Source organism: Carcharhinus amblyrhynchos, chromosome 28 (genome assembly GCF_965287045.1).
Source record: "Carcharhinus amblyrhynchos chromosome 28, sCarAmb.v2.hapA, whole genome shotgun sequence".
In the NCBI taxonomy this organism is placed as follows: domain Eukaryota; kingdom Metazoa; phylum Chordata; class Chondrichthyes; order Carcharhiniformes; family Carcharhinidae; genus Carcharhinus; species Carcharhinus amblyrhynchos.
In genome coordinates this window covers 3178824-3193942 of record NC_137351.1, presented here as the reverse complement: position 1 = coordinate 3193942, position 15119 = coordinate 3178824, and the positions used below count along the sequence as shown (strand labels likewise).

At 42.6% G+C, this 15119-nt stretch overlaps 1 protein-coding gene across 3 annotated transcripts in view; it reads right to left on the bottom strand.

Annotated features, from left to right (window-relative positions):
• Positions 1 to 15119, bottom strand: part of igdcc4 (immunoglobulin superfamily, DCC subclass, member 4) — a 120196-nt gene that overhangs the window by 9495 nt on the left and 95582 nt on the right. For all 3 annotated transcript variants that reach the window (XR_013889588.1, XM_080214141.1, XM_080214142.1), the window contains exons 15-18: positions 12148 to 12318; positions 6470 to 6607; positions 4993 to 5107; positions 2314 to 2548 (exon numbers count right to left, since the gene is read on the bottom strand). Coding sequence is in view for 2 of the 3 variants with exons in the window: in XM_080214141.1 (XP_080070267.1) it covers positions 2314 to 2548; positions 4993 to 5107; positions 6470 to 6607; positions 12148 to 12318 (659 nt within the window). In the remaining variant the exon portion in view is untranslated. The remainder of the gene's footprint in view (positions 1 to 2313; positions 2549 to 4992; positions 5108 to 6469; positions 6608 to 12147; positions 12319 to 15119) is intronic.

Here is a 15119-nt window from a genome sequence, read left to right as displayed (position 1 = left end):
CCAGCCTCTCCTCATAGCTCAATCCCCTCAACTCCAGTATCAGCCTAGTAAACCTCCTCTGCACTCCCTCCAAGGCCAAAATATCCTTGTGTAAGTGCGGCGACCAAAACTGCACACAGTACTCCAGCTGCGGCCTCACCAGTGCCCTATGCAGCTGCAGCAAGAGGGAGGGAGGAGGGAAAAGACAGAGAGAGAGAGAGAGAGAGAGAGAGATTAGGCTCTGAGACCTGTGAGGTGGATGGATGAAATGTATAGACACTGAGACTTAAATGAATTAAGAAGGGAGGGAGGAGGGAAAAGACAGAGAAAGACAGAGAGAGAGAGAGAGAGAGAGAGAGAGAGATTAGGCTCTGAGACCTGTGAGGTGGATGGATGAAAAGTATAGACACTGAGACTTAAATGAATTAAGAACTGATGGGATCAAGTGGTGCTTTCAAGTATGTAATTTATTGCAAAAGGATTTTTTTGAACCAAATAGAAAAACTGAATAAATTCAGATATTATTTAAATAATTAATTTCCTTGTATTTTTCAATGCAGATTGCTGAGCGTACTCTATACAAGTTTGAGCACATTGGAAAGCTTTGAGCATACTCTCATATTTGATATCAAATTCATTCCAAATGAGGACTTTTGATGTCAAATTGAAGTTAGCGCATTGAGTACACTCAAATGCAAAAATGATGTTAATATTTTTCAGGTAGGGATGGCTCAGAAATTAACAAGATGGTCCTTCCATTCTGGAACTTGAAGTGGTTCTTCAGAGTTTTCCTTAGAACAGGACAAAGTATTATTTTAGTTATCAGGTGGGGATAGGCTAAAGAGGGCCTGCTAAGTTAACTGACACAGGGTGTGAAATGAATCTCCCGACTCATGTAAATCTGCCTCATTATACCAGACCTGGAACAGTTTCAAGCTTTCATTTGTGTTTTTTTTTAGAAACAAGATACCAAGGCAACATCCACCTGTTCACTGAAGTGGATCTTTCCAGATGATGCAAACCTCTTAGAAAGTTGGCCCAAGTGCTTACAGGCACTCTAAAAATATGCAGTGTATGAACAAAGAGCAAGTACTTGAAGCACAGGGGGTAGGGTTTCAGTTATGCTTGGGGCAACATTATACATTTTGAGATGCATGAAGACAAATAATCTGTGACATTTTCATTATGCCACCCTCAAAGCTCAAAGGCAGCATATCTATGGTATAAAACAACTCATTAAAAGAAGAACATTTTGTTAGAAGATAAATACAGGAGAAACAATGCCTGAAAAAGGGGCTGTTTAAATCTTTATGGGAAGGGAGAATTATATCAGCAATATGTTAAAAAATGTTTTTCTTTGGCTCTCCTTTTAAGCTTCCTGAACTAACTCTTCATGTTCCTGGTAGTACAGAATTTAAGTACAGTTGAAAAAAGGTACATGCTGTTGATATTTTTATCTTCCACTCATCAGGACAGACAATTTATACTTCGGCTGACAAACAAACTCTGGCTGGTTGAGACACTGTCATGGAGAATGTACCAGTGAACAGCTGCATGGCACCCCCCTCCCCTCCCCCCCCCATTACTTTTTGTTTAGTTGAAAAAGGTGCAATGCTTGAATATATTTGTTTTGCCTGTAAAAGACAGGTCCTGCATGTGAGTGAGCCAATTGTGAGTCTGACTGATAATCTTAAGTGGGTTGCTAGTGTAATTCTTAGCACACTTGGGATTGTTCAGTAAGTGCTGCACAATCACGAAATCTCGATTTAAAGCTATCAGGTTTGACCACTTGCAAGAACATCATCTATTCACACGCAAGACCCTGTCCTGTGCAAGCAGAAAGAACATGTCCAAGCATTTCCACTTTTAGTTAAGCAAAAGCATGGAGGCCAATTGTTCCCTGGTGCATTCCACACGGCACTACCTCAGCCACAGCTGACTTTTTTTGAATTTGAACAAAAGCTTGGCGGAATTACTGTTCCCTGCTTCATTCTCCATGGCAAAACCTCACTCAATGTCAATTTGTCAACAAATCAGAACCATTTTCCCATGCAGTATAATTTGTTGTTCCTTTTAAAATTTGATATTTGTGTATCTGTCCTGATGAGTGCAAGGTAAAACGTTTTGACAAAATGTCTCCTTTCCCAGCAATTTTCACAATCTATGGGAAAGGGATAAACAGGAGGAAAAAACTTCTCACCAATGTACTCCCTTTAATAGGCAACATATCCATAGTGCAATCCTCTGAACTATCAATATTTCAGCTGACTCCTAACCCCGTAATTCCCACATGCCATTATATTTAAGAATACAAATTAACATGTCAAAGAGTACCTTTAATTTTAGCCGAATGCCATCATCTGGAAGACGAGTATCCATAAAGATCTCCACCTCAGCAAGTTCCGTCATCTTGGTAGATAGGGAAAGATCTTCAGCTGGAGCAGACATCAGTGTTTCCAGCTCGTGTGCATGGGGGTGGGAAATACTGTGAGTTGAAGAAGCTTTCCTTGCCCTGCGGTAGTGAGCATGTTCAGTAGTAAGATGGGAATCAGGGCCTGAGGAACTTTCTCTGTCAATGAAAGGATATGCAAGATTAGACATTTATACACTTTTACTTCAGCATCAACCAAGTAACAAAAATAACTGCCTGAACATTATTTATTACCCTTTGTTCCTGGAGCTACCATTTCTTCTCTGATGGTACTTAGTTACAATAAAACAGTACCTGTGCAAAGGATGTTTGAATTTTAAATTTTGTAAACACTAATAGGAGAGCACAACAGGCATGTTGGTTAGGTGAAAAATGAAGGGGATGGGGAAAAAAGTTTTTTTAAAAAAAATCAAGGGATGTGGGTTCTGTTAGCTCGGCAAGCATCCACTGCCCACCTCTGAATGTTCTCAAGAAACTGGTGAGCTGTCTTCTTGAACACTGCAGTCCATGTGGGGTAGATGTGCCCATAGTGCTGTTCGGTAGTGGGGGGGGTTCCAGGATTTTTACCCAGTGACAGTGAAAGAAAGGTGATATATTTTCATGTCAGGATACTGACTGGCTTGGAGGGAAACTTCCAGGTGGTGGTGCTCTATTGTATTTGTTGCCCTTCTCCTTCTAGATAGTAGTGGCCGTGGGTTTAGATGGCGGGTGGGAGGGTTTAAGGGGACAGAAAATAGAGACCTATACCAGACAGCTCTTGTAACATTGGCATTACACAGGAACAGACTCAAGAATATACTATTCAGCACACTTCTCAATGATTAAAAACTCACAAGCTGGACAAACCAGGATGGCATGGTGAAAAAAATCTACATTTAGGATAATCTTTAGGAGTACACTTCAGAGAAAAGGAAATAAAATTCCAAGCATTGTTTTAAAAGTTTTGCTCACAGGTTCAATTATGCAGTGTTATAACAATGGTTTTTCACCTCTGGAACCCGATTCAGATTAATGGATTAAAAATTTCGGGTGTTTTTTTCAATGTTTTCTTTCACGAGATATGGCTAGGCCACCGGCTAGGCCAGCATTTACTGCCCATCCCCAAATGCTTTTGAGAAGGTGATGGTGAGCCTTGAACAGCTGCAGTCCAAATATTGGGAGTGCCAGGATTTTGACACAGTAACTTTGAAGGAAAGCAATATAGTTCCAAGGCAGGATGGACGTTACCGAGTCCTAGGATGTGTAAGTTAGGTGGATTAGCCATGGTAAAATGTGCGGGGATAGAGTAGGGGGTGCTGTATAAGATGTTCTTTCAGAGAGTTGGTGTAGACTCAATGACATCCTTCAGCACTGTATGGATTCTATGATAAGTGACTTGGAGAGGAACTTGTAGGTTGCAGCATTGCCATGCTTCTGCTGCCCTTCTGGTAGGGGTCATGGGACAATCTGAGCAATCCAAGTGAAATTTGTCTCAATCATAACTCAGTGCCAAGTCGGTGCAGCTTCACAGCAAATGACTATTTACAAAGATCAAGATGTGTACTAGACTTCCTACTGTATGACTGGGCTCAAGCTATAACAGAAAGCCGAGGGAATAGGGTATTTCCTCTGTCCACCGTTTGTAGCAAAATCGTAAACATGCTCTTTATCTTTGTGTTCATAATGTGCCATTAAAAGGGAACTAAAGGGAACCTTTTAACCATGGGGCAGTTTATCAGCTGCATAATACCTGCTGTGTGTGTGCGATGCTGATTTACAAGCAAAATGCAGTCAACTGTTCATTTACATTAATCAGTACTGACACCTTGATGAGCATGTCTGTTTACTAAAAAAAATTGGAAAAACAATTTATAATATTAAAGGACCAAAATACAGTTAATACTTTTCAATGTTTACTGATGTGCAGTATAAATGTAAAGGCAGTAAATGTAAATTCATTAAATAATATTCCAAATGTGTTAGCTGTAAACCTATCAGTGGAATTGTTAACACCAATGAGGCTGCACTGAGTTAAAAATTCTGAGACAAGTTTCTCTTGGATTACTAAGATTGTCCCATGACCTCTAGTTTATTTATTAGTCACAAGTAAGGCTTACATTAACACTGCAAGGAAATTACTGTGAAATTTCCCTAGTCGCCACAGTCCAGGGCCTGTTCAGGTCAATGCATCTAACCAGCACGTCTTTCAGACTGTGGGAGGAAACCGGAGCACCCAGAGGAAACCGACACAGACATGGGGAGAACGTGCAAATTCCGCACTGACAGTGACCCAAACCAGGAATCGAACCCGGGTCCCTGGTGCTGTGAAGCAGCAGTGCTAACCACTGTGCTACCTTGTCACCTCGAAGGACAAGGGCAGCAGACACATGGGAGTTCATCACCTGCAAGATTTCCTCCTAATCCCATATGGACCTGACTTGAAACTACATCGCTGCTCCTCCCCTGTCACTGGGTCAAAATCCTAGAACTCTCTTCCTAATAGCACTGTTAGCAATGGTTAACACAGCCTGAACAGCTCACTGCATATTAATAATCCAAACTGAATAACAAAACAAATACATTAGGAAGACTTAGCTCTCTACCTCTGTTTGTTGTTGCAGAAACTGGCACAGATACAAAAGAGAATGCAAAGCAGCCCAAGGCAGACACCCACAATGATGCCCGTCACTGAATGTATATCAAGAAGATCATGCAGCCCTGAGAGCAAAAGAAAACAGTCAGTAGCCTGTCACTTCTGTAACGTGCATCAGTGATTATGAAATTGAAGGTGAACATTATCATCCCAGCAATAAAATTAGCACAAACCTCACTTCAACTACTCACCAGAATTTCAAAGCACTTATATTTCTGTTTAATTCCATGAAAGGAGCTTTGTTAGCTTTAATATTCTCACACAATTCATTGCAGTTTAATGTTTTATAGAAACACAAACACTTCAACATTTTAGGTAGCAGATTAATGACCTCCAGTTTCAATTTGCTGAACGTTACATCATTCGTTCTGCATCATCAGGGCAGGTCAGCTTAACACAAATAGTGAAATGAGCACTGAGCAGTCATACTGCAACATTTCAGCAGCCAAAGGGCAGGATAAGCATTAATAATATTCATCAGCACAGTTCTCATTCCATTACAATATAGACTGACATTTCTTATGAAGGTATTTCATTTATAAAAGGATATAAATGGCTTGGGATTTGCTCTTCCTGCCCATTGAGTATTGAGGCAGGACTTCGTCACCCAGTGCCCTAACTCCATCTTTATCTGACATTTCCCTGGGTGAGAAGTCATTACGTATGTGGGGCAACTTCTGGCAGCATCCATGCTCTCCTACTACTGCAGAAAAACAGAACATTTTGCAATAATTGAGCTACGAGGTAATTTAAACAAAAAAGAGTAAAGACTAGATCAAGCTGTGTTTCAACTGGAAGCCTAAGCCAAGACTGAAGCCATCAAGAGTTGAGAGACTGGGATGAAATGAATTTCTGACAGCTATCCCAAGAATTAATAGCAGTCTTATCTGGGAGCAATAATAAGAGGGGTGGATAAGACTGACTACTTGTTTATTGGAAGGTGACAGATGCCCATGTAACATGCCCCAACAAGGTGCCAACATTTATCGGAAAGCAAAGAGTGAACTTTGGTAAGGAAAAAAGTAATTGAAATGTGTTTTTTTGAGCTTATATATCATGAGCCACTGAACATTCTGGCTGATATTGTAAAGAGTAATTCATGATGTGATTTTTCACCTGCAGTCATGGAAATCAAATTACTGCATGTTATGATGTCTCACATAGAAACTACACTGCATCTCAAATGGGATGATCTGATTGACTTTTCTCTCAATTCATAGGCAGAGCAACTTGCAATTACATAAAATTGTTTAATATTCCACACTTGTGATTTGAGTGTATTGAATTTTGATCGTTTGGCTTATTAATAAGGTTAATTAATATTGCACATGTGCATGAACAATTTATTTACTATTCTAGTTCTGTATTTTATAATACATATCCAAATTATAGAATACCAAAGAAGCATATGAACTGTCAAAGCTTACCTAATATTCGTTTAGACAAGGTTTGCACATCTTTCGTTGTGGAGTATGGTCCTGTTCCTACAACTGTCTTTGCACCCATCTTGAAGAAGTAACGAGTATCACTCTGTAGTCCCTGCACGTCAGTACTGAAAACGTGCCCTAAGCAAAACAAAAATGACTATTGAAGACACTCGTAACACAAACGGTTATTAACAATCCAACTCCAATTGATAGCTAATATTTCCCAGTTATAGGCAGGCAGTCATGGTTCTACTTCATTGAGGGAACACTTGCTTTAGACAAAGACATGTATAACGTTGAGCATTCTTCAGCATGTGGTCTTACCTTGAATTGAATGAACAGTCTCCCATCCATTGATGCTAAATCCCAATTTTAACTTTTAATCAGGATGTTCCCTGGCTGCACATATGCCATAACTGTTCGATCAGTGCAAAGTAATTTTACTAAGCTGCCGTTCCAGTGAAATGCAGAATCCAACCTGACACCAGGATGATGCAGAATAGGCTCTGAAAAACTTGAGCCTTGCTGCAGTTCAGTTTGGGTTTTTATATCCAATCAATAATTCAAGTTTAGCATTGAAAAGTCACAGGTTTAGCTTTGCACTATCACTAACCTTGTGAAGTGGGAAGGCATCTTAAACTAAACTAGACAAAAACATGGCTATGTCCACGTTCAGTGAACATGACCAAAACTGATGGAGCTGATTTAAAAATACAAAATTACTTTAGTTTTGGGTTGTCACAGAAACAAGGAGTTTCGTTTAATAGCAGACTATAAATCAAAATCTTATCTTGTGATTAAGAGTGGACTGCAATTTATCCATGGCTGCAAGACAACGAGGTCATGATCACATTTTAAAACTACTCTTCATAAACATGTTGCAATCTGGGCGTGATTCAGATTCGACTTATAAACCCTATTTTTAGGCACACCCGTACGCACTCTGCTTGAAAAAAAATTCACGAATCTGAATTGCGCTGTGGGCGTAACTTAACGCACCTGAAATGCTGTTGTTCTGATCAGAGCCTTCAACTGTGCATGCACAATAAAAAAAATTGAAAACTCCTTCCCGCCACATCGTTCCTGGGTCACAAAAAGTGGCCTGGGAGCAATGGCCCCATAGACATCGCCCCACCCCCCACAACTTAACTGCTCCCCCTTATCCATCCACACCTCCCACTACCCAGACCGATCGTGAACACCCCCCATCCCACTTCCACCCCCCCCTCCCCACCAATCACCTGCAGAGTGACAGCAGAGCCTGCCTGCCAGCCCCCACACGAGATCCATCTGGCCTCCTTCCTCCCCCTCCCTCACCAGAGAACAATCTGGCCTCCCTCCTCGTCCCTCCCCACAGAGATATACCTGACTCCCCCCCACCACCAGAGAAAATTCTGGCCTCTTTCCCCCACCCCTCCTCCACACCAGAGATACATCTGACCCACCTTCTGCACCCCTCCCCCTCCCACCATCACGAGAGATACATCAGGCCTCCCTCCTCCCACCCAATGATCAATGTGGTGTGTGAGATCAGATCACCCTCAAATCAGAAGATGATCTGACCTCACACACCACATTGATCTGAGTTAGAGGACTGCTGGAAGCTCCGACCTTACCTTTTCAGAGCCTGGAGTGCCCGAAACACATCTTTGCAGAGCATGTCTGTTTTGTGCTGAATCCGGACAGGTGAATGCGATGGTAAAGGGGCAAATGCCGGTACGTTTGGGCGTCCAGCTTGTTAAGTCAATTTAAATGCATGCAAATACATTTAAATTGACATCACGGCCATTTTGGGCGCAGTCCCGATCGCATCCATTTTCGGGTATATTTGGTAAAGGGGGAATCATGCTATTTGCCTCACAACCGACTACTAAGTTTTTGTGCCCGAAAACAGGCACAACACAACAGTAAAATTGGGCCCAATATGTCTCAAATCACAAGATGGGAAAAACAACCGGAATAAGGAGGTCTCATTCAAAATCTTGAGCGCTCGATAAGCTGTATTACAAAAGTTGCATCAAACATCTAGTCATGTTAGGAGTAACTGAAGGGAATTTGATACAGTTGGTTCTATGAAGATATTGTCAGCTGACTGAAAATATTTTACAGCAAAATGTTTACTGAACAAAGAAGCAAATTCCGGATGCAGAACACAAATTTTGCAAAAACTATTGAATAACCAGTCCTTTTTTCTAGGAGCTGCAAGTGATGACAATTTCAGCTTGGCTCACTCTGAGAAGGTTGCAGATTCAAGCCTCATGCTTAAGACTTGAGGCACACAAGGGGGCAATTCTGAGCCCACACCCTGTCTGCAGGAATGGCGGCACTCGGTCAGGATGCGGAAAACACAATTCACGGCGGTAATTTTCAAAGTTCTGATCTTCCCAGACCATTGCCAGTGGAGTGGTCTGAAACACACTGCAGGACTGCAGAAAGCTTATTTTAATACATTAGCATGTCAGTAGCAAGCATTCTTCTCCGGGAGATTCAGCTCATGCCATTTACAGCAGGTCTATGTAATTGTGAACCTGGCACCTTAACCTCCAAGGAGAACTTTCAAGGGGAGCGCTCAGACAGCCAGTACCCTCCACAGTGTGCGTTGTTCAGGGAGCACTGGAGAGGACTCAGGGGACACAGACAAGTTCAACGTAGGGCCAGAGGTCCCAGAATTGCCATTTGAGGGAGAGGGGCCAGTAGGTGTCACTTCCCTTCATGTTGGGGTGCTCCTTACTTTAAAGGCTTTGTGTAGCTGGTATGCAGGCAGTGCTTCCTGTGTCCGCCTTCCAAGGTTCCTGTCCATATGCACCTGAGGGAGCGCCATTCCCCAGTGGGGGCTGGCAAGAGGGTGGGAGGGACATAGTACTGCCATTCTCTCACTCCACAGGGATGAGGCGCTGGGTGAGCATACTGGTTCCCCCAAGCTTGGAGGCATGAACAGACAGGGTAGAGGCTCTGTGGGTGAACAAAATGAAATTTATTGCCAAACATTCAAACCAAAATGGTGATCTATCTATACTAGGACCTATATTCACCTGCGTCCAATAAGTGCCTGTGATTTCTTAATCTTCTTGACCATCCCAGTACATTAGGTGTATCCCAGGATCCATGTCTGAGGTTGAAGTGGCCTATTGAGCTCCCTTTTGTCTGAGCTGACCTTGGTGAGTGTCCCCTGGGGAGCCTGAACCTTGAGTATCCAAGCCTGCTTTCAGGCAGCTCGGATGTGTCGGGAGCTGGCAATGTATAACTCGTAGGGACTGGTTGGAGAGGTCCAGAGTCGCCCTGGCTGGAGGGGTGAGTGCCGAACTCCTGCCGATCCTCTTCAATTCGGATTTCCAGTGGCCCCTGTGCTCCTCCAAGGGATGGAGGGCAGCTGGAGTGAGATCCAGAAGCCTTGCCATCATCTGGCACTGACACTTGTGGATTCCACCAGTGCCTGCATCGTGCAATTGAAGCCCCGCACAACGGAGCTCACGCGCTGAGCCATGGTGCGAACATCTCCTGCCATGGAGTGCACGTCCTGCAACAAAGTCTCCACTGTGGAGACCACCCTTGCAATGTTGGCCTTGGTGTGCAGTACCACATCCTTGGATAGAAGACAGTGAGACTCCTGTAATCGGCTTTGTCCTTTGAGGGTGGCTGCTATATTCCTTCCTGATAATTGCAACTCTACTTTTGCAGCTCCAGCAGCTGTGGGATGACCAGGCCCAAAAGCTCATCATTGGCAAGGGGCTCAGCAAAGTCCTGAGCTCCGGCATCCCTTCGAGTGCCGGTTCCCTAGGATGTCCGTACCTCCACCTGCAGTGGATCTTCAGCTGTGAGGTTCTTACCAGTGAGTGACCCAGAAGTCTGCCTACTTACTGAACCCACTAAGATGCAAGTAGCTGTGCGGGTGCCAGGTGCACTGCTGTGCTGCCTCTTAAATGGTGTGGTTGGAGATGTCCCCCTCTGAGCTGCTGGAATCCAGTGGGTCCAGGATGTTCGGCACGAGGATGGTCTGGCCTGTTCCACTGGTCAGCCTATAAGAGAAGGGATATGGCATCAATGCATTACAGGGGATGAGGAAGGGACATTGATTACTCACTCAAGACTTGATGAATGACAGCATACACGTTGAGATTTCCCTGCTGCCCCCACTTCAGCAGGCACACTACCTCCTCTCTGGCCAGGTTGAGAGCATACTTCTCAAAACAGAAAAGCGTTCTCAGCTCGGGCATGACGCCAGATGGCTGTGCCCACAAACGCCTGTTGTGGTCGAGGTTGTCCTGCAAGGACAGAGAAAAACAATATAGTGGGAGTGTTGACATTTAAGGTAGGGATGAGAGGTGGCAAGCATGGGGCTTGGGTAGGAGCATAGCAGCTACTGGGGAACATGGTAAGTGTGGGAGGGAGGGGGAATCTGGTGTTGGTAAAAGCCAAGGTGTTGTGTGAGAGAAAGTGTTGGGGGTGCAAAGGAGTCCAGAGGGTTCACTTACCCTGACTAAGCAAAGATGATCATTCATCTTCTTTTGACACTAATACCCCATCCTCTTCTGGAGGGAGCTTGCACTAACCAAGGCTGCCACTGCATCCCAAGCACGAGTGGTGAGGTGGTGAGCCTGCTGGAAGGCCATCTCCTGGAACAGGGGTAGAGTGTAGCCTGCATCTGCTCCACTCCATCAAGCATCCTGGTGAGGGCCCCCACCAAAAACTGCAGTGCTGCCTTCTTGTTTGCCATCTCTTGCAGCTGGGGAGCCACTTACATGGAGCTCCCCAGAGCTTGCAATAGTTATGTTGTTGTGAGGCAGGCAAATCGTAAGAGAACAAGCTGCAAGAGTGCCGTGATTCTCCCGGGCATAAAATTAATACTAATGAGGCATAAGATTCAGCCCGAAAACACGCCTGCGCCGTTGCTGGGAATCACTCCATTTTTCATGCCAGAACCAACACTCTGCCATTTTTTGGTAAGATTTCGCCCATTATCCAGGTCAACACTTCAATGCAGTACTGAATTTTTAAAAATTGAGGTGTTAAACCAAGGTTCCAGTTATTTTCAGGTCCCAATGAATGCAAGGAGTTCCACCATTGTTTTGGTCAACATACATCCCTTAGCTAACATGAAGAAAGCAGATTATATTGTTCTTTATTTTATTTGCTGTCTCTAGACTGACCATTGTGTTTGACTATGCTTCAAATGTAATTCATTTGCTGAGAATTTTTTTAATGGTAGTACATGCTCTTTTCAGAAACTCTTAGAATGTTTAAATCTTGATATCAGGAACTATTTTGTTACCAGTCAACAGAAGGAACTTTATCTTCTAACCACAATGATATATATATTTAAATAAGTTACTGCATAACAATAATGGGTGTGAGTATTTTAATATCTGATATTTTCCAATGTAGTGAATAAAAATGCATCTGTAAAGAAATAACTTGAAGTACAAATTTAGTCTAATTGGAAGTGGTGTCTAGTGAGCTTAGCTGCTATCAAATAAGGTCTTATTGTTTTTCACGGGTTTCTCAACTTATAAATGTTGAAACTAGATAAAATGTCACTAACACTTCTAAATCTTCAAACTGGTGATGACATTTTTCTCATATTTTCAGATACAAGCGAACAGAACAATGGTATTTAATGGGGAAACAAAGCACAGTTTTCTTGCCTACAATTATTTTTGACTGTTTTTCCCAATATTCACCTTCTTTGGATAGCGAATTCCATAGGTCATCAGGTTGCGTGTAGTTTGCATTGTACAAAATAATGTATTCGACTATAATGCCATTTGGTTCTGTTGGAGGCAGCCATCGAACTCTGACTGAATAGGCATTAATTGGATTCAACTTCATGTCTGATGGAGGAGTTGAAGGTTCTGAGAAGAAACAAGGACTATTAAGAAACTAAGATTCACACTGGATGTATTGTTGAAAGACAATTTCAAGAACTTCCACTAATTCTTCTTGTGCATGCCATACTGTTCTGACAGTGAATCAAAATTGAACGCATGAAAAGCAGTTTGGTAGCATTATTTTAAATATTGAAAAGGCATACTAACATACTGTTACACACATGAGACAAACAATAAAATTATTTCTCATTTCAGCAGGGCCAGTGATCCACACAGTGGATACCAAGGAAATGGGAGCAAATTGTCCAGATTCATCTTATGATTTCCAGCAGCCAGCAGTGGAAAAAACATGGGATTTGGGAGCAGGTTATCTAACCAGAATGATAACTACCAGAATAGAGATTGCGATGGGGGGACTTGGAGTGAAGAGATAGGATGTAAAACAAAAATCTTCTTTAAAGATTCAGAAAGAAATGCTTTCAAATTTCCTACCTCCAAGAAGATATTTCCCATTGTGCCAGCCAAAAAGGAGCTTGCTGGAGATCTCATGTCAAATCTACCAGCAGGGAAAACAGGTGTCAATAACCTGAACAGGACTTGCACTTTTGCAGTCCTGATGTTGATACTCATGCAACCATTAAAATTTCAACCCCAACTAGTCAATTAAACAAGTGGTTTTCCAGCCCAGGGACCCTCAAAATAATACAACACATTTGATTACTTATTACAGGACATTTTCCATCTATTCAATCATCTTATTACTGAAAGTAAACCTTCTACTGAGTTAATTTGAGTAAAAAATCTCCTAAGGATTTGTTTCATTGGAAGATGCATCTTATAAACTGCTACTGGATTGCATGTAATAATTCTATTGACAACTTCAATGCACCAGTGTATTTCTCCCTGAAGAACAATCAGTAATCCACACAGAAAGCACTATTCTACACTTTTTTCCATGATCTGCATCGAACATCTTGTGGGAGATATATCTTCTAGACTCAGTGCAAAATATCATTAGAGACATGGTCATACAGATCTGGAAAGACGATGAATGTAATTTTCTTGATCAGCTAAAGAACAATACATGATTCCAGCCAACCAAAAATTGGCAGCCAAAATGCTGGAAAAGCCACTTGCAAAAGCTGAAGTTTATTGGCTCATTTTGATAACAATGACCATTTTCTATTACATAAAATAAATTGCACCAAATTGTGAATTAGATGGAAATTAGTCTTGCCTGATTTCCGCCCCAATCAAATGTATTGCTGGATTTTGGGTTGATGTTTCAAGTTCTCACTAAAGTAATCCAGAGTTTAATATCAGTGGTAAAAAAAGAAGTGCAAGTCCCAATTCCACACCCTGGCCAGCAAACATGTTAGATGCCAAATTCAATAAATGCCTGGAGAACCTGGCATCCAGGGTTTCTAAGCTATACTTTCAGGTCCATGTTTAAAGGGCACAAATTCCAAAGGTTTTCTGGCTACATCAAGATCTTTATTGAAAGGTTTTCAGTTATTTTATTTCTCTTTCAGGCATTCGTACTATATTCATTGTTCTATCAGATTCTCAATGGGAAACTACTGTGCTGACTTTTGAGAGGAAGGCAACTAATGGAAGCTATCAGACAACTCTAGATGCCAGAAGCATTCTATGCCTTTCTGCCAGTGCTCACAGATGCTTGTAACTTAAGGAAGTGGTGGCATTCCCTCGGTCAAGCAAAGATCGTGATGGTGGAGCTTTCTCCTTCCAAAGGCAGCTGAACAGACAACCTCCAGTGACATCCTTGAGAGATGTGACTGCCTGGCTAACTTATAGAACATAGAACACTACAGCACAAACAGGCTCTTTGGCCCACAAGTTGCGCCGATCACATCCGTACCTACTAAGCCATAGAACTATCTGTAACTTCCAATGCCATTAGATCCCATATACTCATCCAGAAGTCTCTTAAAAGACCCCAGCGAGTTCGCCTCTACCACCACCGACGGCAGCTGATGCCACTCACTCACGACCCTCAGTGAAAAACTTTCCCCTAACATCTCCTCTGTACTTGCTTCCCGGCACCTTAAACCTGTGTCCTCTCGTAGCGACCGTTTCAGCCCTGGGAAATAGCCTCCGAGAATCCATCTTATCTATTCCTCTCAACATTTTATAAACCTCTATCAGGTCGCCTCTCAACCTTCATCTCTCCAGGGAGAAGAGACCTAGCTCCCTCCTTATGCTCAAAGTTCTTCAGAAGCACTCTGATTATAGCAGGTCACAATTTACAGGAAACTGCATGAAAGAAAACCTGTCAGAGTGCCCACAAATCAATGGATAAAAGCAAATTACTGTGGATGCTGGCATCTGAAACCAAGACAGAAAATGCTGGAAAATCTCACCAGTCTGACAGCATCTGTAAGGAGGGAAAAGAGCTGATGTTTCGAGTCCAGACAACCTTTTGTCAAAGCTGCACTAGATGTCAGAAGCATTCTATGCCTTTCTGCCAGCACTTACAGATACGTGCAATTTAAGATAGTGGTTGCACTGCCTTGCTCTGGCAAAGATTGTGATGGTGGAGCCTTCTCCTTTCAAAGGCTTTGTCAAAAGGTTGACTGGACTCGAAACATCAGCTCTTTTCTCTCCTTACAGATGCTGCCAGACCTGCTGAGATTTTCCAGCATTTTCTCTTCTGGGCCCACAAATTAATGTTGCCTAACTGGTTATATCCACAACATGACAGCACTTCTGAAACTTTGCCATTCCTATCTGCCATTTCTGATAGAATAGACCAGCACGCAAGAGAATGATTGTTATGTCCTGCTCTAATGATGCCTAGCTCAGCA